We start from the raw sequence: 26,308 nt of genomic DNA on the forward strand, positions 1-26,308 counted from the left end.
AAGGCGAGGTTTTTTGTCTTGAAACGGATGCAATTTTTTCCAATTATTTGTAATGGGAAAAATAGATTCGGAATTCGACCAATTCGCTTCTCGAACCGCCTTCTGGAACGGATTGTGGTCAAATAACCAAGGTTTGACTGTATTTTTGCTATTCTTGTTAAAATCACACTTACATGTGAACTGGAAATGACAATAATAACACATAGTGAAAGCCAAATTGAGCAAATAGGCTATTTCAGAAGTGTGTGTCAAACTGGTAGCCCTTTGCCTTAATCAGTACCCAGGAAGTAGCTCTCGGTTTAAGAAAGGTTAGTGACCCCTGATCTATAGGATGGCATCTCACTCCACTCTCAATAAGCTGGACCCTCTTCACCACTCCGCTATCTGCTTCGCCACAGGTGCGCACTTCTCCACTCACCACTGTGATTTGTATAAATTAATTGATTGGACATCACTCCACACCCAAGGACTTCACCATTGGTTTCACCTTATTTACAAACTCCTGCACCGTCATCATTGTTCCCTCAATCTAAGGTCCAGTAATCTTATTAAATTCACCATACCCAAAGTACGTACAGTTTTTGGTCGAAACTCCTTCCATTTCTCTGCAGCTTATGATTGGAATATTATGCAAAATACCCTTAAATTCACTGTCATCACATCATTTACAGTTTTCAAACAAAAATTGCAACAAGTTTTAACCGACTCTTGCAGCTGTTACTTTAAATATGTTGTTATATACCGTAATTTTCGGACTAAAAGTGGCTCCGGAGTACAAGTCGCATCAGCCATAAAATGCCCAAAAAAGTGAAAAAAAAAACATATAAGTCGCTCCGGAGTATAAGTCGCATTTTGGGGGGCAATTTATTCGACAAAATCCATCCCAAGAACAGACATGAACGAGCAACAACAGGCTAAACCAGGGGTGGGCAATTAATTTTTACAAGGGGCCACATGAAAAACCTGAGTTGTGTCAGAGGGCCACACCTACGATAACTTAAACCTGCTCAATTTTCTTCCATTGTAAAATGCACTAAATTATTTATTTTAAATAGCTGGCAATGGTAATTAGAAGAATACAATTATTCTGTTTATATTTATATTAAGCTATGTGGAATTGTGGTGTATAGGTCAAATAAAAAAACAATCATTAATCAGTACAATTTATTCTTAGCTTCTTTAACTTTTCCTCAAATGACAAACCCGCTGCATCTCTGGGTGTGAAGTTTGATAAAAAAGTCCTTGTTGGGCTTGCAGTTTTGCCAGCAATGCATCAGCCTATGATGCGCGCTGTTTATCAGACAGATGTATTTTTTCTCATGCTTGGTCGTGTAGTGGCGACTCAAATTATATTCTTTAAACACAGCGACCCGTGTACCACAAATCAGGCACACGGCTTTACCTTTCATTTCTGTAAAGAAATACTTGGCAGTCCATGTCTTGTTGAAAACACGGCGCTCCTTGTCAACTTTTCTTTTCTGAGGGTCAGCACACATTTCTCGGGCAGCATTACTTTGCATAGTGTTGGCAAGTGAGTGAACGATTCGTTCAAAAGGAACGGATCTTTTCAGTGAACGAATCACTTCCTAAAGTGATTCGTTCTTTTTAATTTTTTTATTTGTTTATCTGTTTATCTACCTCCGTGAGTCGTCACCTTATCGTGGTGGAGGGGTTTGCGTGCCCCTATGATCCTAGGAGCCATGTTGTCTGGGGCTTCATGCCCCTGGTAGGGTCCCCCATGGCAAACGGGTCCTAGGTGAGGGGCCAGAAAAAGCACGGCTCAAAAAGCCCCTTATGATGAATAATATATATAGACACAGATTTCCCTCGCCCGGACGCGGGTCACCGGGGCCCCCCTCTGGAGCCAGGCCTGGAGGCGGGCCTCGAAGGCGAGCGTCTGGTGGCCGGGTCTTCGCCCATGGGGCCCGGCCGGGCACAGCCCGAAAAGGAAATGTGGGTCCCCCTTCCCATGGGCTCACCACCTGTGGGAGGGGCCAAAGGGGTCGGGTGCAGTGCAAGCTGGGCGGCGGCCAAAGGCAGGGACCTTGGCGGTCTGATCCCCGGCTGCAGAAGCTGGCTCTTGGGACATGGAATGTCACCTCTCTGGCTGGGAAGGAGCCCGAGCTGGTGTGCGAGGCAGAAAAGTTCCGACTAGATATAGTCGGATTTGCCTCCACGCACAGTTTGGGTTCCGGTACAAGCCCTCTCGAGAGGGGCTGGACTCTCTTCCACTCTGGAGTTGCCCACGGTGAGAGGCGTCAAGCAGGTGTGGGTATACTTATTGCCCCCCGGCTGGGCGCCTGCACATTGGGGTTCACCCCGGTGAACGAGAGGGTAGCCTCCCTCCGCCTTCGGGTGGGGGGACGGGTCCTGACTGTTGTTTGTGTCTATGCACCAAACGGCAGCTCAGAGTACCCACCCTTCTTGGAGTCCCTGGAGGAAGTGCTGGAGAGCGCTCCTTCTGGGGACTCCATCGTTCTACTGGGTGATTTCAATGCTCACGTGGGCAATGACAGTGAGACCTGGAAGGGCGTAATTGGGAGGAACGGCCCCCCCGGTCTGAACCCGAGTGGTGTTCTATTATTGGACTTCTGTGCTCGACACGGATTTTCTATAATGAACACCATGTTCAAACATAAGGGTGTCCATGTGTGCACTTGGCACCAGGACACCCTAGGCCGCAGTTCGATGATCGACTTTGTAGTCGTGTCATCGGATTTGCGGCCGCATGTTTTGGACACTCGGGCGAAGAGAGGGGCGGAGCTGTCAACTGATCACCACCTGGTGGTGGGTTGGCTCCGATGGTGGGGGAAGATGCCGGTCCGACCTGGCAGACCCAAACGCTCTGTGAGGGTCTGCTGGGAACGTCTGGCGGAATCCCCTGTCAGGAAGAGCTTCAACTCCCACCTCCGGCAGAGCTTTTCCCACGTCCCGGGGGAGGCGGGGGACATTGAGTCCGAGTGGACCTTGTTCCACGCCTCCATTGTTGAGGCGGCCGACCGGAGCTGTGGCCGTAAGGTCATTGGTGCCTGTCGTGGCGGCAATCCCCGAACCCGCTGGTGGACACCGGCGGTAAGGGATGCCGTCAAGCTGAAGAAGGAGTCCTATCGGGCCGTTTTGGCCTGCGGGACTCCGGAGGCAGCTGACAGGTACCGGATGGCCAAGCGGAACGCGGCTTCGGCGGTTGCTGAGGCAAAAACCCGGGCGTGGGAGGAGTTTGGCGAGGCCATGGAGAATGACTTCCGGACGGCTTCGAGGAAATTCTGGTCCACCATCCGGCGTCTCAGGAGTGGGAAGCAGTGCAACGTCAACACTGTTTACAGTGGCGATGGCGTGCTGCTGACCTCGACTCGGGACGTCGTGTGTCGGTGGGGAGAATACTTCGAAGACCTCCTCAATTCCACCTACACGCCTTCCATTGTGGAAGCAGGGCCTGGGGACTCTGAGGCGGACTCTCCAATCTCTGGGGTCGAAGTCACTGGGGTAGTTAAAAAACTCCTCGGTGGCAAGGCCCCGGGGGTGGATGAGATCCGCCCGGATTTCTTAAGGGCTCTGGATGTTGTGGGGCTGTCATGGCTGACACGTCTCTACAACATCGCGTGGACATCGGGGACAGTGCCTCTGGATTGGCAGACTGGGGTGGTGGTTCCCCTCTTTAAGAAGGGGGACCGGAGGGTGTGTTCCAATTACAGGGGAATTACACTCCTCAGCCTCCCTGGTAAGGTCTATTCAGGGGTGCTGGAGAGGAGGGTCCGTCGGGAGGTCGAACCTCGGATTCAGGAGGAACAGTGTGGCTTTCGTCCTGGCCGTGGAACAGTGGACCAGCTCTTCACCCTCAGCAGGATCCTCGAGGGTGCATGGGAGTTCGCCCAACCAGTCCACGTGTGTTTTGTGGACTTGGAGAAGGCGTTCGACCGTGTCCCTCGGGAGGTTCTGTGGGGGGTGCTTCGGGAGTACGGGGTACCGAGCCAACTGATAAGGGCGGTTCGGTCCCTGTATCACCGATGCCAGAGTTTGGTCCGCATTTCCGGCAGTAAGTCGGATTCGTTCCCAGTGAGGGTTGGACTCCGCCAAGGCTGCCCTTTGTCACCGATTCTGTTCATAATTTTTATGGACAGAATTTCTAGGCGCAGCCGAGGCGTTGAGGGTGTACGGTTTGGGGACCTCAGCATTGCGTCTCTGCTTTTTGCAGACGACGTGGTGCTGTTGGCTTCTTCAGGCCGTGATCTCCAGCTCTCACTGGAGCGGTTCGCAGCCGAGTGTGAAGCGGTCGGGATGAGGGTCAGCACCTCCAAATCCGAGTCCATGGTCCTCGATCGGAAAAGGGTGGAATGCCCTCTCCGGATCGGGGATGAGATCCTGCCCCAAGTGGAGGAGTTTAAGTATCTTGGGGTCTTGTTCACGAGTGAGGGGAGGATGGAGCGTGAGATCGACAGGCGGATCGGTGCAGCGTCGGCAGTAATGCGGACTCTGTACCGGTCCGTCGTGGTGAAGAGAGAGCTGAGCCAAAAGGCAAAGCTCTCAATTTACCGGTCGATTTAGGCTCCTACCCTCACCTATGGTCACGAGCTATGGGTCGTGACCGAAAGAACGAGATCCCGGATACAAGCGGCCGAAATGAGTTTTCTCCGCAGGATGTCCGGGCTCTCCCTTAGAGATAGGGTGAGAAGTTCGGTCATCCGGGAGAGACTCGGAGTAGAGTCGCTACTCCTCCACGTTGAGAGGAGCCAGATGAGGTGGCTCGGGCACCTCATCAGGATGCCTCCTGGACGCCTCCCTGGGGAGGTGTTCCGGGCATGTCCCACCGGTAGGAGACCCCAGGGACGACCCAGGACGCGCTGGAGAGACTATGTCTCTCAGCTGGCCTGGGAACGCCAGTGAGTGAATCACTCACTGAGTGATTCGCATTTCAAGTTCACCGCGAGAACGGATCAGTGAGGGAAATAATCCTGGCTTTCCCATTCACTAACGAGTCAATGAGTGAACTGCCTTCCTGTGCATCAACGGATGAGTCAGTGAATATGTTGCGTCTCCTGGCGTGAACTATGTAAACCAGAATGTAGATTTACGATTTACTTATAGTAAATAACGTGTATGCATATATATGCCTAAATGTTGTTATTCAATATATCGACTGCAGTTTCACATTAGATTGCTGGTTTGAGATGTACTTTTATTATTATTATTATTATTATTATTATTATTTTAATAAACATTTATGTTATAATTTGTCTGGTGTTTTATTCCTTGTTTTTATATTCGCCAATCAAAACAGAAAAATACGACATTTGGTTAACTGCTTTATATGACAATATGTGTGTGTTTTACCAGCTCAGTCGCCTAGTGGTAGAGTGTCCGCCCTGAGACTGGAAGGTTGTGGGTTCAAACCCCGGCCGGGTCATACCAAAGACTATAAAAATGGGACCCATTGCCTCCCTGCTTGGCACTCAGCATTAAGGGTTGGAATTGGGGGGTTAGATCACCAACTGATTCCCGAGCGCGGCACCGCTGCTGCTCATTGCTCCCCTCTCCCCCAGGGGATGGATTAAAATCACACGGGGATGGGTTAAATGCAGAGGACAAATTTCACCACACCCAGGTGTGTGTGTGACGATCATTGGGACTTTAATCTTTAATCTTAATCTTTTACGTTGTTAAATCAGTTGGTGTCCCCCAAAATAACAAATGTCGGCATAACGTTTTTTTTTTCCAACCTTTTATTCAAACACAAACACATTCGGTATAATAACACCATCAACTACAAGCCAACAAATACAAAATTAAAATATCAATGTCGGCATAAAGTGTGTAGGTTGGCAATGGCATAGCGGCAATGCTGTCTGTCACTCACTCGTGAATCTTCGCGAACGACCAATCAGCAGCGCCAGCGAGCGTTAGATGGAGGAGGGACTTTACGAGTCAGTGACGTAATTTCCCGTTCACGAACGAGTCAGTGACGCAACTTCCCGTTCACGACCGGGTGAGAGACTGTTGCCAACGAATCAGTGTGTAAGTGTTGTATTATAGAAAGAAATGTGTTAATTACCCGAGCCAATTATTATCATATATAATAATTTGGGCGGGGGGGTGTAGGTGGGGGGTAGTTGTATTGTTTGATGTGTATGGATTATTTCCACCGGATGTTATTTAAAAAAAAAAAAAAAGCCGTATCATTGTGTGTGTGTGATTCAGTGAACGATTCGTTTGAACGAATCTTTTGAGTGAACTGATTCTAAGGATTCAGTTCACCTAAAAGAACTGGAATGCACATCACAACGTCTTACCTTCTTCTGTTGCTTCTGCTCCTGCTTCCGGGTCACATGACCGCCCGACCACACGCGCGTGACTGGCTTTTTTTTAGGGGGTGTGATTGGGCGATGACCAAACTTTCCCATTTGAGTTGATGGACAGTTTCTTTCATTGTCTTGTTACTTTCCTTTCTTTAGTTTGCCTACTATATAGTTTGTTGTGGTTTAATGCAGTATGCATGTATCATTTGAAAGTGTTCCCCGCCATTCATGTTTGGTACTGCCTGTAAAAATCTATGCAACTCATGGGACTTCACAGGATTTTGTTTCATATTGTCTGTATTGTTTGTGTGTATTTTGTTAAATAAACAATCCATGGTATATATACTAAACGGAATATTTGTATCAACCTCACTAAAATTCAGGTATCCAGATAATTGATATTTCATGGACATATAGCACAGTGGTATTGTGGGAGATAAATATAGCTGTTTCTGGTACTTTTGTGTCGTATTCATTCTTGCATTTCCTGCTCTTCACAGTCATTCAAGTTTGGTTTTATGCATTCAATTATTTTAATCGTACCAGATTTTTCATTTATAATTTGATTCAGCCAGTAATAACTTTTGGTAATTCCACACATTTGATTGTATTTAAGGTTAGCATTTTATGCAGATTACGGGTTATTATATTTGTTTCATGATGACACTGGACTTTAAATTGCAGTGTGATCACTTCATTCCATAAAATTTCTTGGCTGTTTCAATTCAAGTGGTAAGCAGAGCAACAATCATGGAGAGAACGTTCACCTTTATTAAAAAAAAACCAAAAAAAAAAACCTTAAGAGTCAAAACCAGCAAGAAAACAGGAACATTGTACAGCATGCATCTTTTAAGGACGTGGGGGCGGTCTCAGGCCGGGAGGGGGTGGTCCTGCCACAAAAACAAAACAGACGGCAAATGAAGGATTCCGCTTTGGGATTCTGCCACCGCCGCAGAGGCGCGTACCTCTCATGCCGGGGGGAGGCGGCCTCATGCCCGGGGGAGGCATGCCCATGGGAGCCCCTCTGCCCGGGGGCATGCCCATGGGAGGACCCATCGGGGGCCGCATGCCAGGTGGAGGACCCATCATACCTGCGCACAAGAACCAAGCACATCTTAACTACCGTATCAGGGTCCCATATGGGGACACATCAACTCAAATGCTCATAACACCATGCACCCTGTTCTGAATGTTCATGTTGTCCATTTACACTAAATCTGCTTAAAAACAAAATCCAGAAACCCCAACTACTGTCGAGCTGGGCTTTGTTGACTGCACATCGCCGACTTGACTGAGCAGCCTTCAATGTTTTATGATTTAATTAGCAAAGTATTACAATTCTTTGGTGGGGGTGCAGGGGTCCCTCTTCAAAACCAAGCAAAGACACCAAACGAAAGCCACACTTACCGGGAGGCGGGGCCCCGCGCCCCATCGGAGGCGGGGCACCTCGTCCGGGCGGATACTGCGTGGGCGCCCCTGCAATGCTAGCGCCTACGGCAGCGGCGGCAACTGTCCCTCGGCCCTGTGGCGTCATCACCTGCGAGACAAACCCCCAACTCGATCAGCGAGCGAGTTCCAGCGGACGCCGTCGCAGGTGCCTTACCTGCTGCGAAGGACCACCAACTCCTCTGACTGGTCCCGCCAGCCCGGCGGGGGCCTGGGGCATCGGTGCACCAGCCGGGACGCCGCGGCCCGCCGCCCGTCCCACACCGGGGCCGCCGGCCACGCCTGCCAGAGGGACGCGGGCGATGCCCGTCTGCGGGGTAAAGGCAAAGGACAGTCAATGGAAACAAAGTCGAAGGTGCGAATGCTGAGAATGAAGTGCGAACGTGTGGCGTCTGGGTCAAGTGCGGTGGGCAGGCGGGCAGCACTTCCTTACGTCTTTGGGCGGCGGGCCCTCCACAGTCATGGAGACCAGGTTCTCCCCTCTCAGTAGGACCAAGCCTAGGACACGCTTCTCCTCCCTCTCGGGCTGCTTAGAGTTCTTGGGCCTGCGCAGGCACACGCATGTTTGTGCGTAGCTTATCACGCACGTTCAGAGGCGGGGCGGCGCTTACTTGATCTTGCGGAATTCGTCACAGTCGCATAGGATGAGGTTCATGTGCTTGTCGAAGGCCTTGAAGGTGCCGATGAAGATGCGGCCGTCCTGCAGGATGCACCTCATGCGGAAGTCGATGTGCTGCAGCATCTTGCTGCTCTTGCCCACCGTCTGAACAAAACAAAAAAACAACCGCATCACTCGCACGCACGCAATAAACTTTTGAGTTTCCCATTTAGTCAATAGCCAGAAACACAAAATTCTTTCAATCAGAGAAGAAAATAAAAATCACAATTTGATGTGCATCAAAATTAATAAATAAAATTAAGTCCAATAAAAAAGTCCAGCTATCGATCAATTGATCATTGCACCTCAATCTATGGACGCTTTCATTAGTTGGCACGTAGAATTCAATTAATTGGATGATATATTTACATCCCTTTTAACCAACAGGACCTTATTTGAAATTGCCAGCATAGAAAACGTACATTCGATGATGATGATGACGACAGACTTCTTGGTTCAGTCTGTCAGAAAATTATCAGAAAGTCTATCATGACAAATAAAACCAACGCTGCTTTTATGAATGATGACAAACTGGAGATTCAAATGAGCGGCTGAAACTCTGACGATGAAAAGTCATGCCGACTAGCCGCCATGCTAGACATGTTAGCGCGCACAAATCACGAGACAAGTCCGGAATTGGACGCAAATCGTCATCGTCTTCCCGAGGTGAAGACTACGGGTGAATGTGTTTAGAACGCAAGCCCACGTGCCCAAGTTTGACGGACCGAGCGAGCCTTCGGGCTTCCCGCGCCCAGTCGCCATTATGCGGCGTCCCTCGGTCCATTGAGTGGCAAACTGTGAGCAAAATAACGGCAATGGCCGTTGCGTTGAAGACTTCGTCGGCTTAACTTGAATGTGCGAACGCACTCACCATGTTTGCGGTTTCCAAAAATGCAAAACGCTCCAACTCGAGACGCTGGGACTGGCCGCCCAAGTCTTTATGAAAGAGACTCACCGGAAATGACTAGTGTTGGCAAGTGAGTGAACGATTCGTTCACAAAGAACGGATCCTTTCAGTGAACGAGAGTGAACGAATCACTTCCTAAAGTGATTCGTTCTTTTTTATTTTTTTATTTGTTTATTTATTTTTTATTTAACGTTTTACCAGGTAAGCCAATTGAGAACACTTTCTCATTGACAATGGCGACCTGGAGGCAAGGTGTGTGAAGTGTCTTGCCCAAAGACACAACGACATGTGACTGGACAGAGCTGGGATCGAACTGCCAACCCTCCGGTTACTAAACGACCCACTCTACTGCCTGAGCCACAGCCGCCATATAACTTCAACCAGTAGGTGTCGGTAATGCCCATTGAAGCTGGTGCCACCTCGCCGTAAAACAAAACGAAGAAGAAAATGACGTAACTTCCCGTTCACGAACGAGTCGTGAATTGCATTTCCCGTTCACCAACGAACGAATCTATGAGTGAACGACTCACTTACTGAGTGAACGGCTCACTCACTGAGTGAACGACTCACTCACTGAGTGAATCACTCACTGAGTGAATCACTCACTGAGTGAATCACTCACTGAGTGAATCACTCTCACCGGGCCAGGCTGTTTTTAGCGGGTGTCCCTCGCTCGCCCTCATCTCTGATTGAAGACGAGGACGTCCCGTTGAGGAATCTCGAGGAACAGATGGACGCACTCATTAGCGCACCTTTGCGTTGTCTCACCGATCAAAAAAGGAGAGGAAGCCGTGCGCGACCATGTGTGTGAGGAGATAAAGGTGCTTGGAGGGCAGAACATAGATGGTAAATCAAAAAAAGGCGTGAGAGGACGACCAAATCCGCTGCATGCATGCTCGTGTTGGCTCGTGAGTGAACGATTTGTTCAAAGGAACGAATCCTTTCAGTGAACGAGAGTGAACGAATCACTTCCTAAAGTGATTCGGGATTTATCTATAGCGACGGTATGGCATCGCGTAAGGACTGTGGCGGTGCTCAGCCACGGGTGAAGGAGGAGGTGGTGGACGGCAGTTACGATGGCGCGTGGGGCCGTGAGTTGGACCCCAAAGTGTCGGGGCACGTGGAGCTCTTGAGGAAGACCGCCAGGAAGCTGGCGTCCGATGGCGTCCGATGGCGGGCTTGGCTCGTTAAACAATGAGAGGCACGCAAGGACGAAGGACGGTGGCAGCCTCCATGGTGACCGTCATGATATCAAGACACCGAGATACTCCAGTAAGGCGGACTGGGAGGCTTTCCATGCGCAATTCGAACTCTTGGCACGGGCTTCTGGATGGTCGGAGAAGAATAAAGCACTGCAGTTGGCCATGTGTCTCACGAAGGAGACCATGTCCTGCTTGTCACTGCTTAGCCCAGCCGAGAGGGACGACTATAGGGCATTGGTTGGTGCTCTGCGACGGCGTTTTGGGCAGTGCAGCCAGCCCAGTGTCCTGCGCTCGGAGTTGTCGAACAGGCAAAGACAAGCTGGTGAACCACTCGGTGTACTGGCTAATGACATTGAGAAATTGTCGAGGCGTGCATACGCCCATATGCCGGCTGATGTGCAGAGTGATCTGGCCAGGGACCAGTTCATCCGCGCCATTACACCAAGAGAACTGAGGATCCAAACCCAGCTGGCACACCCACACACTCTCCAGGGAGTGCTAGAACTGTCTGTGGAAAGAGAGGTCATAGGGGACACTGCGCGGGGTGACCCTGTCGAGGGCAGCCATGTGGTGCGTTCTGCTGCACAGGTGAATCTGAGCCCAGAGAAACCCGCGTGGGTGGATGAGTTGACCGAACGTATCCGCTCAAGCACACTGTAGTAGTACCCGCTCCCAACGGGGCCCTCAAATGTGCTGGGTGTGTGGCCAATCTGGCCACATTAGCGTTCAGTGCCCCAAAAAGGCTGGTGGTGGAGTCCAACTGCACAGACGGGGAAGCGAGGCTCCACTTCCCCCAGAAGCAGACGACAGTGCAGAGCTCGCAAGGGTGGTGGGCTGGACACATGCGGGTGATTTTTGCCATATCCCCATCACCCTGGCAGGTAGAATAGAATAGAATAGAATAGAATAGAATAGAATAGAATTATTAAGGATCGGACAGTACAGCCAAGTGCGTAGCGACAGAGACTTTATTGCGGGCGGGGGTAAGAAGGGAACAGCTGGCGCTGAAGCGACGATCTGGCTGGGGGAAACAAGCTATTCTGCGGGATCTTCGAATCTTCAAGTGAGTCAGTTTCTCAGGGACAGGAGAGCGAAGCAACATCACGGGACAGACTGACACTCGGGTCTGCGCTGGCTGCGTTGATATAGCGCTGTCCATGAGCCTGTGGCAGGTGGCGGCGATTCCACTGATAGGGGAGGGCGTGGTCCTGTCACAGGTGGCGCCAGTACGTGACAAGAATAGAATAGAATAGAATAGAATAGATCTTTATTGTCATTGTCACACATGTACAACGAAATTTAAAAAGTGCCAACCGATCAGTGCATAAAATAAAAAATAAATAGAATAAATAGAATAAAAAGATAAAAAATACAAGCTAAAAACCCACAGAAGAACATACACAGACATAATCATCCCTTTTTAGCGGCATTTAATGTGACTACCGCTGTAGGGTAAAAACTGTTGGCGAATCTGCTAGTCCTTGACCTAATTGATCTGTAGCGTCTGCCTGATGGCAACAGTTCGAAAAGGGAGTGGCCAGGGTGGGAAGTGTCCTTCAGAATGTTTTGTGTTTTTTTTCTGTGTAGGTTTTCCAGTGTGGGGAGAGGGCAGCCAACGATCTTCTGTGCTGTGTTGATGACCCCTTGGAGCTTTTTCCTCTGAGCTGCAGTGCAGCTGGAGTACCAAACACATACATGCTCTTTGCACGGTCCTTGTTGACACCGGCTCCACTGCAACGATATTGAGAACCGATGTGTTCCCAGCAGGAGCACAGTTGGAACCTACTGGTGTCAAGCTGCGAACAGTGACTGGCGAACTCACCCCAATGCTGGGAAAAGGGGTGGTGACTTTACATGTGGGGGGAATGTGCATGAACTCTCGGGTGTGGGTGGCAGCGGTGCGGGACCCCTGCATCATTGGATTGGACTTGCTGCGAGCAGCCCGTTGCGTGTTGGACTTGAGGAGGAACACATTGACTTTTCCAGGAGGCCCCACTGTTGAAATGGTACACCCCACGCGGTTCCCAATCACACACCTGCCGATGTCAAGAGTAGCAGTGACAGAGCATGAGCCTGACCCCTCCTCACTGCTCCTAGTTTCTTCCGCAGCCACACAGGATCCTCTTGGCCGCCTCGGTTGCCTGGCCCGAGGCTCCGCAGCAGATGATGCAGGCAGGGAGTCAGCGGTGAGGGAGATGTGGAAGCGCAGCTGTGATGGCTTGAAAGTGGAGCAACAGGAGAAGCTGTGGCTTCTACTGTGGGAATTCAAGGACATTTTTGCACTGAATGAAGAGGAGGTGGGCCTGACACACCTCGTGCAGCACAACATTGACACTGGGGATGCGCGACCCATCAAAACACGACCCCGCCGCCTTCCGCTGGCACATCAGGAGGACGCTGACAAGGCAATCGATGAGATGCTGAAGGCTGGCATCATCGAGCCATCTGATAGCCCATGGGCCTCAGGGGTCATCATGGTTAACAAGAAAAAGTCAGTGAAGAAGAGGTTCTGCGTGGATTATCGACCCCTGAACAGTGTGACGACTCCTACCCTCTGCCCCGCATTGATGAGACCCTGGACCTGGTATCTGGGTCATCCTGGTTCTCCTCGCTGGACCTGCGCAGCGGATATTGGCAGGTGCCTCTCGCCCCCGAGGCACGGCCAAAAACAGCTTTCTGTACCGGGACAGGTTTGTGGCAATTCCGAGTCCTCTGTTTTGGTCTGTGCAACGCACCCGCTACTTTTGATCGGCTTATAGAAAAGGTGCTGGCTGGCATTCCCCGACAGGAATGTTTGGTCTATCTGGACAACATTCTTGTCCATAGGAACTCTTTCAAGGCGGCTTTGGGGGCCCTGCGCCAGGTACTACAAAGAATTTCCACTGCTGGCCTGAAGTTGCATCCTGACAAGTGTTGCTTCATGAGGAGAGAATTGGAGTTCTTGGGGCACAAGGTGGGAGGGGAAGGCATTAGGACTTTGGAGGAGAAGGTGCAGGCCGTGCGAGACTGGCCTGCTCCCAACAACTTGCGTGAGCTGAAGAGCTTTCTTCGATTAGCGTCCTATTACCGGCGGTTTGTACGGGGCTTTTCGTGCATAGCTGTTCCTCTTTTCCACCTGCAGCGCAAGGACACTAAGTTCGAGTGGACGGTGGAGTGCGCACAGGCCTTCAGCTCCTTGAAAGGAGCATTGACAGAGTCTCCCATCCTTGTTCCCCCCGATCCTGGACACAGATGCCAGCAATGTTGGGATGGGGGGCAGTCTTGAGTCAGGTGGGGGTGAAGGGAGAAAAAGTTGTGGCGTACTTCAGCAAAACGTTCAACAAGGCGGAGCGACGCTATTGCGTCACACGTAGGGAACTGCTGGCTATCGTGAGGGCTATCAGCCACTTTCGATATTATCAGGCGGGTTTGCCCTTCACGTTGACCATGCTGCACTCCAGTGGCTCATGTCTTTTAAGGAACCCGAAGGACAGATTGCACGCTGGCTTGAAGAACTGGCACCATATACCTTCCGAGTGGAGCACAGGGCTGGGCCTCGCCATACCAACGCGGACGCTATGTCTCGACGCCCTTGTGCACTTGCTGGCTGCCGCTTCTGTGAGCGAATAGAAGGCAGAGAGAAAGAGCTGCGCGGTGAGGAGCAGGATCCTACGCATGATCTCGGCGAACACGTTTGCAGAGAGATGCAAGTTGTGGATGCATCCGAATGGAGGAAACAGCAGCAACAGGATGTGGATCTGCAACCCATTATGCAGTGGGTGGAACGGGGCCAAACACCAAAGTGGGAAGAGGTCGCTGGACACTCGCCTGCCACGAAGGGACTATACGCCAAGATGGAGATGCTCGGGGTGAGGGATGGAGTACTCCAGAGAGCTTGGAAAGAACCCGCTACTGGGAAAGAGAGGTGGCAGGTGGTTGTCCCCAAGGCTCTGAGAGAGGCTGTGTTGAAAGCCTGTCATGGGCCTCCCGGAGCAGGGCACTTTGGCGTCTCAAAAACCCTCCGCCGACTCCGGCAAAGTTTTTATTGGGGTCAGCTCAGGAGAGATGTTGAGGACTTTTGCCACCGCTGTGACCTCTGCACAGCGTACAAGGGACCCCCGGAACAGTCTCGTGCGCGTCTACAACAACTGACAGTCGGCGCACCAATGGAAAGAGTTGCTGTGGACATAATGGGCCCATTCCCTCGCACCGACAAAGGTAATTGTTTTGTCCTAGCTGCCATGGACTACTTCACGAAATGGCCGGAAGCATATGCCATTGCCGATCAAGAGGCTGAGACTGTTGCAGATGCTCTGGTGGAAGGCATGTTCGCGAGGTTTGGGGCAGCCGAGGTCATTCACAGCAACCAGGGCAGGAACTTTGAGTCACCTGTGTTCGCAACAATGTGTGAGAGAATGGGCATGGAAAAACTACACCTCTTCACCCTCAAAGTGATGGACTCGTTGAACGCTTTAATAGGACCTTCGCAAAACAACTTGCGATCCTCACAGCGGAGCACCAACGAGATTGGGACAAGCACCTCCCTCTAGTCTTGTGGGCTTGCAGGTCTGCTGTGCAGGATTCTACCTTGTGCACTCCAGCCCTGCTCATGCTGGGTCGTGAACTGCGGACGCCGGTAGAAATGGCATTTGGCAGACCTCCAGATACGCCGGCCGTGCCGCCAGGACCGGAATATGCCAGGAGGCTCCAGGACCGGTTGGAGTCAGCCCACACTTTTGCTCGAGATCAACTGCAGAAGGCCGGCCTTAGACAGAAAAGGAACTACGACATGCGGGCCAAAAGAAGAGACTTTGTGGCTGGAGAGCTGGTGTGGGTGTACAGTCCAAGGAGGAAAAAAGGCAGGTGCCCTAAATTAGACAGCCACTGGGTGGGGCCGTGTGAGGTGCTGGAAAGACTTGGGGAGGTGGTATACAGGCTACAGCTGCCCCCTAGGGGCAGGCGGGTGGCTCTTCATAGGGACCGCCTGGCCTCATATAGAGGTGATGCTCGTCCGCAGTGGCACACAGGATCCCGGTCTCGAGCCCGGCGCGGCACAACTCCCACATCCCCAAGTCGGACCACTGTTCCTCCTCTCTCCCCCGAACAGGCCGTTGTTCCTGTAGACTCATCGCCTGGTTCCACACAGGCTGTTCCGGGGCAGTCGACCCCAGACCGCCCTCGGCGACGGAGAAGGCCACCGGGTCACTTGGCTAATTTTGTTTGTGACACCTCGGGACGAGGTTTTTGAGATAGGGGGACTAGTGGGTGTAATTACTGTTCGGTTGTCCGATTGCCTAGGGAGGCCGTGAAGGCAGCAAGGGGGGGTGGGGGAGCGCGGGTGGGAGGGGGACTTGACTTTGTACTCTTCTTTGTTGTGTGGAATAAAGAGCCAGTTACCAAACACGACGTGCCTGATTCATTGAAACGCTACATTATTATTATTATTATTATTATTGGTTCTCTCACTTAGCAAATATAATCTTTTTTGATGCGCGTTGGTTAAAAAAATATTTTTCAAACCCGACTAAATGAATGAAAACGTTCTAATGCATAAATGAATAAAACAGCAACTTTGTTGAAAAACTAGGCGAGCAACGGCGTACTCTAGTGGCTTTAATTGTAAATTACATGTCAACGTTCTCTCCTGTGTGTGTGTCCACACTGCGCACGCGCAGCTGAAGCGGGCTGTGGCGCGTTCACACAAGAAAATGATGAAGATCATGATGAGGTGCAATATAGCGGACATGGCGAGCCTTCTCCTCTTCACTTTCGTCACGCTGATTGGTCAGTCTACACGCGCACACATGCACGTTAGCTCTGATGACTTCTTTGCATGATAATGTAACGACGATGACGATGATGTTTTTTCCGTGAGGCTTGAACACGTATAATTGCCGTGATCGTATGTACTTTCGCACAGAATGCAGTAAAGGTGGGATATGTTTACATCTTATTGTACTTTTATACTACAACACGGCATTCTACCAACGGTGACGCCTCTGGTCTGATCGTAATATAAAGGGTGAAAAAAATATCCTCATTTGCCTTACACACAGAAAGTAGTAAAGGCGGCATATTGCTGCAAGTGACACAGCATCAGATCATGAGATGACATCCATGTCTGGTGTGGGCTCCAAAAAACATGTTTTTCTTCTTTCCCTTTCACACAGCACAGTAAAGACACAAGACCTGTGACTCCACACAGCCACAGTGAATGAAACGACAGGGTTTAGTCATACTCTCATAGGAGAACGAGAATTTGTCTTTATTGCCTTTCACACAGAATCCTCCTAAGGATCTTTGCGCAACTTTGTGTCCTTTCACACAGAAACATGGTATCTTGCCCAAGCAGCTGGTGCAACAAATGCAATGTCACTGACAATTACTTTCATATCCTTCCACACAGACGGAAAAATTACCACCATTCAACTATTACCACCATACTGTTAGGGCTTTCGGGTTTTCTGTGTGTGTGTGTGTGTGTGTGTGTGTGTGTGTGTGTGTGTGTGTGTATGTGTGTGTGTGTGTGTGTGTGTGTGTGTGTGTGTGTGTGTGTGTGTGTGTGTGTGTGTGTGTGCGTGCGTGCGCACTTGAGAGTGAAAATTATTAGTCTGCAAATAATTGGCGGAATGGAGCCTCGGTCTAACAGTGATGTTTTTTTCTCTTCTCCCCTCAAACCCCCTAAACCCTAACCTACCCCTATAGCATTGCAGCTCTCCGAGTCCTTTGTGTCCAAGTCCTGGAACCTGGTGAGAAGAGGAACGCTGACAACCACTCGATACGATTATCTTGTTTGTCTTAGCATCCTCTCGATTTTCCTCAGGAGGAACAAAAGAGGGGGCCACTTGGCGGGTACTCCGACTCTTCACTGGAGGAGGCCTCGGGTTCATTCAGATGGCTCGAGAAGCATCTCGTGGCGAAGAGGACGCACGCCACGCTGGACTTAGATGCTATGATTGGTCGGTGCAGGTGTGGTCACTTCATTGGGTACACTGACAGAATGGTCACCGGTTCCACTTGCCCTCATTAGGGTTGGAGGCTGTTTTATCTCAAATGACCTTGTGCGAGAGCAGAGATCCATCCGGAATTGGTCACCAACAAATGCCAGGTCACATACTCCATAAAAATGGACTGGTCATCAGTTAATGTAGGAGTGGGGGAACACATATACACAAATGATGCACCAGGCAATCAATGGCAGGTTTACGTATAGACGCACAACAAACAGGTTGCCTCTCCAGTCATTAGATTTATGTTGAGGTACATGTGTTATGACCTCACATGAACATTCTTGAACACTTGTGATTTATGACATAATTCACAACAATGCAAGTATGTGCATACTTTTTCACCATGCATGTAGTTACAGAATGAATATTTGTCAGGAATGATTTGAGCCAGGGTGACCAAATGCAGCTTGAACCAGGATTTATTGAAGGTAAAGGGAGTTGGAAGGGAGGTAGGTGGGGAACCAAAGACACAGACGGGATAGAGACTCACGGCCAGCAAACACTGGGCGCGGACAGGGACGGGACACAACAGTAGACACCGACAAGGAGGAACACACGGGCAGGGTTCAAATACATGAGACAACGAGAGGGAGCAATTGACAGACATTACGGTGATGAAGGGGTATGGCTGAGGGAATTTGCCGGCCGAGCGTGCTCTGGCATGGCATGACAATAATATGACAATTTATGATGTATGACATGATTTGCGACATGTACACATATGATTTGTGACTTTACATTTGAATATAATTTATGACCACAATCGAGTACACATGATTAATATTGCACATGTATGATTTATAACCGCCCAGTAACATGTATGATTTATGACCATTTGGTAACACATAGTTTGATTGTACATGTACGCATAAGATTTGCAGAGTTAGATGTACATGTATGACTTACATGCACACATTCGATTCATGACTATGCATGTACACTTGTGATTTCTGACAGTGTTTTTTGTAGTTAGAGGCGCAAGTTGGCTGCGATGTGATGTGCTGAGGTGTACCTAATGAAGTGTCTGGCGATGTAATATTTGGAAGAACAACCCAAACATGGTGACATGTTGACAGGGTACACTCCTCCCTCAGCACCCCCAGACCTCCCCCAGCAGACGGGGCCTCATCAGGTGATCAGTCATTGACTAACTGACCTACTAAAATCAAAATAACACACTAAATAACAAAAAATTACAAATTGACTGAATTTTACTAAACCAAACTACATAATTAAAATGAACTGAGATAAAGGATTCAAAATAAACATTTGCAACGAATGAACGAACAAACGGACAAACTAATAAACTAAGAATAGGTCAATATTTGTGTTGCTGTTGGATATTTTTGTTGCGTTATTTGCCGTTTGTTGGCCCTGTGTTGTTTAGTTTTCTGTTTCTTTTGTTCAGACATTGGTTGAAAAAAGAAACCTAAATGTTATACAAAGAAGACGAATGCCATAGTACCGGTCTTGTTCGTGTTTTGTTTGTTGTTTGAACCGTGATACTATATTGTTGTTTTGTTATTTCAATGTTGACTTGTGTTGCTTGAGGTTTTGGAGGAGGAGCTCAATGAAGGTGGTCACTCCAGCGGTTTTGGCGTCATTCGCTCCTCCGTGTTGGTCTCCACAACGACGACAGCGTCTTCTAACATTGCTGCGACGACAGCGGCCCCCGAGACGGGCACCGACTTTGGACTACTGGGAGTCAAAGGTCAAGCAACAGACTGTTTTGGCTGTCAGTCAATCACCTTTCCTTGACTTTGGAGTCCTTCCTGCAGATTTGACCCACAGTGCCACTGTGGCACACGGTGACACGGCCACCAGCATGCAGCAGGAGGAGGAAGGAAAGGAAACTAGGTCCACGCCCACCTCAAATGTTTTGCCCAATGGGGGCTTAGCTGCGACCAGCTGGGACTGGATGATCACGCTCCCTCAGGAGGAACATGTACGTTTTTTTAAATGTATAAAATGAATTCAAGTCGACAACACTGACTTAAAAATGTTGCCACTTTGAGTGAAATTTGGTGGATGTGTCAATTAGGAGTAGACACTGTCCGATTCTCAAGAGGCTGACTGAAAAGTCTCAGCAAGTCTGCCGTATGCCTCCTTGTCTTGTTTTCTCATCTTTTGTCCGTCAGGTGTTGTGCGTGGACTGGACGCAGCCAAGTGGGCATGGCTACATCCTCCTGAACATGACACACAATCTCAACTGCGTAAGTGCTAATTGCAACATCGTGATGCTAACTGGCTAAATCAGTGCACCCGCATTCTTGTGCGCGCACATTCTAATTACGTACTCACTAAATGCAAATTCAACAAAACACACAAAAAGCGCTTAGAGAGACACAAACAATTCACGGACTCACATGCACAAACCTTTCATATACTTTTTCTCTGCAACGAAAAAGTGCACGCACACACACCCCCGCACACACACACACACGCACACACGCACACACGCACACACGCACACACGCACACACGCACACACGCACACACGCACACACGCACACACGCACACACGCACACACGCACACACGCACACACACACACACACACACACACACACACACACACACACACACACACACACACACACACACACACACACACACACACACACACACACACACACACAAGGTCCACTCAACTTTTTACAGCATGGTGTTTGTGTGCAGGAGGAGTTCCGCAGTGATGGCGGTGTGCGCCTGCTGAAGATAATGGAGCGCCAGTTTGCACGGCGCATGAAGAGCCCAGAAGGGTCGTGGGTCATTTACCTAAGCAAGCCCACACACCAACGACGACAAATGCTGATGCACGTGGCCTCTGAGCATGGTACACGCACACACAAGAAAACGCAAAATCAACTGTTTTTATGCTGTACGCACTGCAGTATGTGCGTGTCGAAGGGGCGTGGTGTGGCCAGTGACGTCAACCACCGGAGTTGGGTGAGCCACTTAGTCTGCATGTGAGCTTCTTGGGGTGAGTCGTGACCTACAGCAGCTCCTAGCTTGTGTTCTCATTCTGAAGTGGAGACGTGTTGTCTCTCACCGACAACTGTGGCTGTCCTTGCACCATTTGTCAAGTTAGGACTGTATCTTAATTACCCCATGATTTTTTTCAATTCACGCAAGTGCTGGCTCTCCAAATTCACAGGTACCCCAAAATTAAAAAGTAATTCAACATTTTTGCTCAAAATTGGCATTTTAGGGCCATGGTGGCCATTTACAAGGACACATCAAAGACAAATTTATCCTACCAGCATAATTAGAAAAATCTTCCCTGGAAGCAACTAACACCAAATTGTGTGGACATGGACCCACATTGCCAAATTGTTATCTGCTCAATGGATGATAATGCAAAATGGCTTAAATATGATGCGAATTACTGTCCGCATGCTTTATGTTTCAAGCCAGGGGTGGGAAAAGTGTGGCCGTCAAGCATTTACATGATCAAGAGTCCTGTAATTTGCTGTGTGACATTTTTCCAATTGGATTGCTAGTGCGTGTGCGTGCATGTGTGTATCTTCCAGGTGTGATGTCCACTAAGGACCTGCTGAACCTGCTGGGAGAAATGCGTCCCAGTTTAAACAAAGTAACTTTTTTCGTAGAACATTCTTCTGAGCTTGTGGTGTCTTTGTACTAACCCACAATCCCCCCACCCCCTCAGGTAGGCATCCAGGACTATGGCCTGCCCTCTACGTGCTCGCCCCGCAGCAGTCCATCCCAGCGCAGCGACTACAGCAAACTGTTTGTGGTCCTGGTGGTCATCGGCTCCATCTGCCTGGCCATCATCACGTCAGGCTTCATTTACATCTGCTGGCAGAGGCGGCCCCCGACCACCAAGACCACCGTAAGACCGCCATGCACGGTCTCAAAGTTGGGGGGAGCCGTAGCTGGGGGGGGATCTTCAAAAAAATGACAATGGTTGAAGTAGTATCAAACGGTTAATTTTTCATTTACCCGGGGCATGTTCAAAGTTCAAAGTTAGGATGGTGCGGGTTCGATTCCACCTCCGGCCCTCCCTGTGTGGAGTTTGCATGTTCTCCCCGGGCCCGCGTGGGTTTTCTCCGGGCACTCCGGTTTCCTTCCACGTCCCAAAAACATGCTTGATAGGCCGATTGAAGACTCCAAATTGTCCCTAGGTGTGAGTGCGAGTGCAAATGGTTGGTTGTCTCTGTGTGCCCTGCGATTGGCTGGCAACCGGTTCAGGGTGTCCCCCGCCTACTGCCCGATGACGGCTGGGATAGGCTCCAGCAGACCCGCGACCCCCGTGGGGACTAAGCGGTTCAGAAAATGGATGGATGGATGTTCAAAGTACCGCTGAGAAGAAGCACTGTAAGTTCTAATACGAATAATAGGCCCCCATTTTCTGATACCTATTTGTTGGTGTTGCTTAGTTCCACACGGAGGAGCTTCGCTTTGTGGAGAACGGTTGCCATGACAACCCCACCCTGGACGTGGCAGGCGACAACCAGCCTGACAACCGGCCTGAAGACCACCAAGAAGAAGAACGGATGACGAACAAGGGGATTAGTACCAATGGAATTGTGGGGGGAGGCGAAGGTATCCGCGGGGATGACAACCCTCGCTGGCAGGTGGGATGAAAACCTTGATGGAGGTAACCTGTCAGGTGCTTTCTATTCAGCTCAGGACGAAGCACCAGTTTAGTACAGAGAGAAGGGTGTCGCAGTCCCGAGAAAGCCTTTAAATAGAGAATGTTCATTTTCCAAAAAGCCCAGAGTGAAGGTTCTACATTCAAGAGACGGTACCATCCATCCATCCATCCATCCATCCATCCATCCATCCATCCATCCATCCATCCATCCATCCATCCATTTTTCCCCGCTTATCCAGAGTCGGGTCACGGGGCAACAGCTTGTGAAGGGAAGCCCAAACTTCCCTCTCCCCAACCACTTCGTCCAGCCCATCCCGGAGATCCCAAGGCTTTCCCAGACAAGCCGAGACTTATTCTCGCCAGCGTGTCCTGGGTGGTCCCTGGGGTCTCCTGCTGGTGGGACATGCCTGGACCACCTCACCAGAGAGGCTTCTAGGGGGCATCCTGATGTGATAGCCAAGCCACCTCGTCTGGCTCCTCTCAACGCGGAGGAGCAGCAGCTCGACTCGGAGTCCCTCGCGGATGACCGAGATTCTCTAAGGGAGAGCCCAGACGCCCTGCAGAAGAAACTCATTTCAGCCACTTGGTTCTTTCGGTCACGTCCCACAGCTCAGTGGGTTCGCTACCCTGCTACGAAGCAACCCCCACAGAACTCCCCAAGGGACACGGTCGAACGCCTACTCCAAGTCCACAAAGCACATGTAGACTGATTGGGCAAACCCCCACGCACTCTGGTGAGGGTGTAGAGCTGGTCCACTGTTCCACAGCCAGGACAAAAACCACATTACTTCTCCTGAATCTGAGATTCGACCTCCTGATGGACCCTCCTCTCCAGCACGCCTGAATAGACTATCCCTTACCTTCGTAAAAAGGGGAACCATCACCCCGGTCTGCCTATCCAGAGGCACTCTCCCCGATCTCCATGTGAAGTAGTAGAGGCATGTCAAACAGGACAGCCCCACAGCATCCAGAGCCTTCAGGAATTCCGGGCATATCTCATCCACCGCCGGGGGCCTTGCCAACAAGGAGATTTTTAATTACCTCGGTGACTTCAACCCCAGAGATAGGTGAGTCCACCTCGGAGTCTCCAGGCTCTGGTTCCTCAATGGAAGGGGTATTGGTGGAATTGAGGAGGTCTTTGAAGTATTCTCCCCACTGATTCATGACATCCTGAGTCGAGGTCAGCAACGCCCCATCTCCACTATACACGTGTTGCACTGTTTCCCTGTCCGGAGGGTGGACCAGAATCTCCTCGAATACGCCGGGAAGTCATTTTCCATGGCCTCACCAAACGCCTCCCACGCCTGAGTTTTTGTTTCAGCAACTGCCAAAGCCATGTTACGCTTGACCATCCGGTAACTATCAGCTGTGACCAAAGGCCAAAAAGGCCTGCTAGGACTCTTTCTCCAGCTTAACGGCATCCCTTACTCGCTACCAGCGGGTTTGGGGGTCGCCACCAAGACAGGCAACGACCACCTTACGACCACAGTTCCAATCGTCCGTCTCAACAATGAAGGCACGAAACACTCAGACTCAGTGTGTCCTGCCTCCCTGGGACGTGGGCAAAAGGGGATCCTGCCAGACATCAAACCTCACAATATGTTTGGGTCTGCCAGGTCGGCCCGGCATCATTTCCCACCATTGGAGCGAACGCACCTCCAGGTGGTGATCAGTTGACTGTTTTGTCATTGCCCACGTGAGCATTGAAGTCCCCCACCAGAACGATGAAGTCCCGAGAGGGAGCACTCTCCAGCACACCCCTCCAAGAACTCCAAAAAGGATGAGGACTCTGAGCTGTGGTTTGACGCATAGTGAAAGGTTTTAACCCTAAGAAAAGCATTGTGCTCCCTAGAGAATGTTGCAGTACCGAGAAATGTTTAAGTCCAGGGAGAAAGTTTTAGTTCAGTGAGAAGGCTAAGATCATTTTTAGCCCGGAGGAAAGACGCACGTCTTGGGACAAGATGGTAATTCCAAGAAAGTGTTCTAGTCCGGAAAGGTTATCGTCCAGAGAGTATGTTCTAAAGGTACTTGTACTGAGATAAGATTGTAGTGAATCCCAAGACAAGGTTTTAGTCCAGGGCATGTTTTAGTCCCCAAAAAGGTTCTTGCTCTTAGAAAAGATACTTCTCCAAAGAGTAGGACCTAACTTGTCATGTCCTTTTTATTCTGCTCGACAATAAGCGCCATTTCATTGGTCCTCTAGGTGTTTGTCAATCAAGCAGCAGCTGAGGAGGAAGAAGAAGAGGACACACACCTTTGATTGAGGAGAAAGAAGATGGAATGTCTGTGCCTTGAGGGAGGTCGCCAAAGAGAATCACCTATCCACATGATATCGCCAGGGCTTTTTAGCCACGCTATCTGTTAGCCACAGCCAGTGCGATCGGCATTCTTCTGAAAAATACTGAAGCAATTTAGTGCAATGTTTGGAAATGATGAAAATTTGCAAAACAAAAATATCATCCAAAATATGCTCTCTATATTTGATTGGATGGTTCTAACATGTTCTTCTCTTTCAAGTTTTATGCACGTGAAAGACAAGTGAAAAGCTCAGAGGTTCTATTGTCATTGAGGCTGTTTACTTTGCACCCAGTTGAGCCTGCATGGTTGTTTTTGCATTAGCGTGTGCTATGCTAGCTGTAGTCAGGTGACTGTTTACTGTGCAACCCATCGTGAGGCACATAATAGTGCTGCTTTAGTGTGTAAAAACACGCATGACAACATGCCATCACTTGCCCGCCAACAACAATAATGCTAATAAAAATAGTACATAAGTACGTAAATAAATAAAATAAATAATGGGTCTGCTACCAGTTGACAAAAACTGTCTCCACAATGGGCATTTGCATTTGAAGCAATACTAACAGAGCCAACTAAGATTGAGGTTGAGCTATGCTAAATATGTGAGCAGATGTAGGGTGACTAGACGTCCTCTTTTTCCCAGACATGTCCTACTGTTGAGCCCTAAAAAAATGTCCGGGGGGAATTTCAAAATCGTCCGGGATTCTGTTGGACTGCCTCAAACATAATACATGTACAGTACTTTTTGTTGTACTGCCTCAAACATAATACATGTACAGTACATTATCAATAGAATTGCCACTCCGTTCCATTTCACACAATTTCAGGTTTTTCTGTATCGTTCGCAAACAAGTCACACCCTTCTCCCCAAATCTAGTCACATTGCTACAAAGTAGGGTGGGTCTTTGTTATTGTATATATGTTGTTTTGTGTTATTCAAAATCAGAATCAGCTTTATTGGCCAAGTTTGTGCATGCCAAACAAGGAATTTGACTGAATTGCGAGACAGACACCATGTCATTTGTGTCATAATATGATACAAATGACCCCTCCCCCCTAAAAAAAACAAATGACCCCCCCCTCCAACAAAAAGGTGTCCTCTTTCAGAAACCCAAATCTGGTCACCCTAGCAGATGGCATGCAAACAAATACCCAGAAAGTGCTTAAGTAGCCCGATAAGCAGTTGATATATTTTGCACGGTCGTCGAGTGGCATCTCAAATGAGAACAGATCGAATGCTCGTAGGGAATAGGCCAAAGAAGACTGATAATTTGTGTGGGTCTTCTGATGACTCCGAGGACGAATAGGAAGTCCTTTGTCCTTGGTTTTGATTTCCTGTGAGATTTGATACAATGCTACGGCAAGTTCATTTGTACAGCCCTACCAAAAGAGTCTCAAAGGTCTTCACGGGGCAGCAGGAGACAAAGGTCGACGCCATCCCCTCATTGAAGCCCCTTCAAACGGCAAAGGAAAACCTCAAAACCTCGTTCGGGGGTTAAAAAACAAGGAGAAAAGTCCAAGTTATAAAACATTACCATACTAACAGTTTCTGTGCTTGGCAACCTAAATGGCAAAAGAGAAGTTACAGGCTGTGTTTTGCTCTGCTAGCAAGCTCATTTTAATACTTATAAGAATAAGAAAAATGAGCACGTTTCATTGTTGAAGCGAAATCATAACAATAATGAACAAATGTATCCAGAGTATAAATGACAGCCTGCTTGGCAATGGTTGCACTTGTAGCAACGCTAATGCTAGTACAAGTCAGTTCGCATTCCCGTGACAAAAACAATTTGGCGTTGTTTGAGTTGTGATGGGTTGCGTCATGGCTCATTTGTTTGTCGGTCTGGAATGTGTCAAATAAAGTTTTGAAACTCCTATCATTGAAGCCATTGACTTTCTCT

General features: G+C 49.4%; 2 protein-coding genes across 4 annotated transcripts; one reads left to right on the forward strand and one right to left on the reverse strand.

Annotated features, from left to right (window-relative positions):
* Positions 1 to 326: 326 nt before the first annotated feature.
* podxl2 (podocalyxin-like 2) lies at positions 327 to 25,159 on the forward strand. Of its 3 annotated transcripts, none has more exons than XM_037252563.1 (12): positions 327 to 398; positions 17,188 to 17,231; positions 17,306 to 17,441; positions 18,569 to 18,624; positions 19,044 to 19,203; positions 19,271 to 19,441; positions 19,635 to 19,705; positions 20,171 to 20,327; positions 21,025 to 21,086; positions 21,162 to 21,344; positions 21,892 to 22,089; positions 24,313 to 25,159. In XM_037252563.1, the coding sequence occupies exons 1-12, from the start codon at positions 332 to 334 to the stop codon at positions 24,367 to 24,369; spliced, it is 1,362 nt and encodes a 453-aa protein (XP_037108458.1). In that variant the 5' UTR covers positions 327 to 331; the 3' UTR covers positions 24,370 to 25,159. The 3 variants fall into 3 exon arrangements, with proteins under 3 accessions (XP_037108458.1, XP_037108457.1, XP_037108459.1); XM_037252562.1 differs by lacking the exon at positions 327 to 398 and adding an exon at positions 16,149 to 16,266; XM_037252564.1 differs by lacking the exon at positions 327 to 398 and adding an exon at positions 16,149 to 16,266 and having other exon boundaries at positions 18,587 to 18,624.
* Positions 7,039 to 9,311, reverse strand: snrpb (small nuclear ribonucleoprotein polypeptides B and B1). The gene is made up of 7 exons (XM_037252626.1): positions 9,266 to 9,311; positions 8,348 to 8,499; positions 8,170 to 8,281; positions 7,894 to 8,046; positions 7,698 to 7,827; positions 7,256 to 7,381; positions 7,039 to 7,180 (listed from the first exon to the last, which is right to left on the reverse strand). Exons 1-7 carry the CDS (start codon positions 9,266 to 9,268, stop codon positions 7,140 to 7,142), a joined length of 717 nt encoding a protein of 238 aa, XP_037108521.1. The 5' UTR covers positions 9,269 to 9,311; the 3' UTR covers positions 7,039 to 7,139.
* Positions 25,160 to 26,308: the final 1,149 nt, after the last annotated feature.

This window comes from Syngnathus acus, chromosome 5, assembly GCF_901709675.1.
Source record: "Syngnathus acus chromosome 5, fSynAcu1.2, whole genome shotgun sequence".
Lineage (NCBI taxonomy): Eukaryota > Metazoa > Chordata > Actinopteri > Syngnathiformes > Syngnathidae > Syngnathus > Syngnathus acus.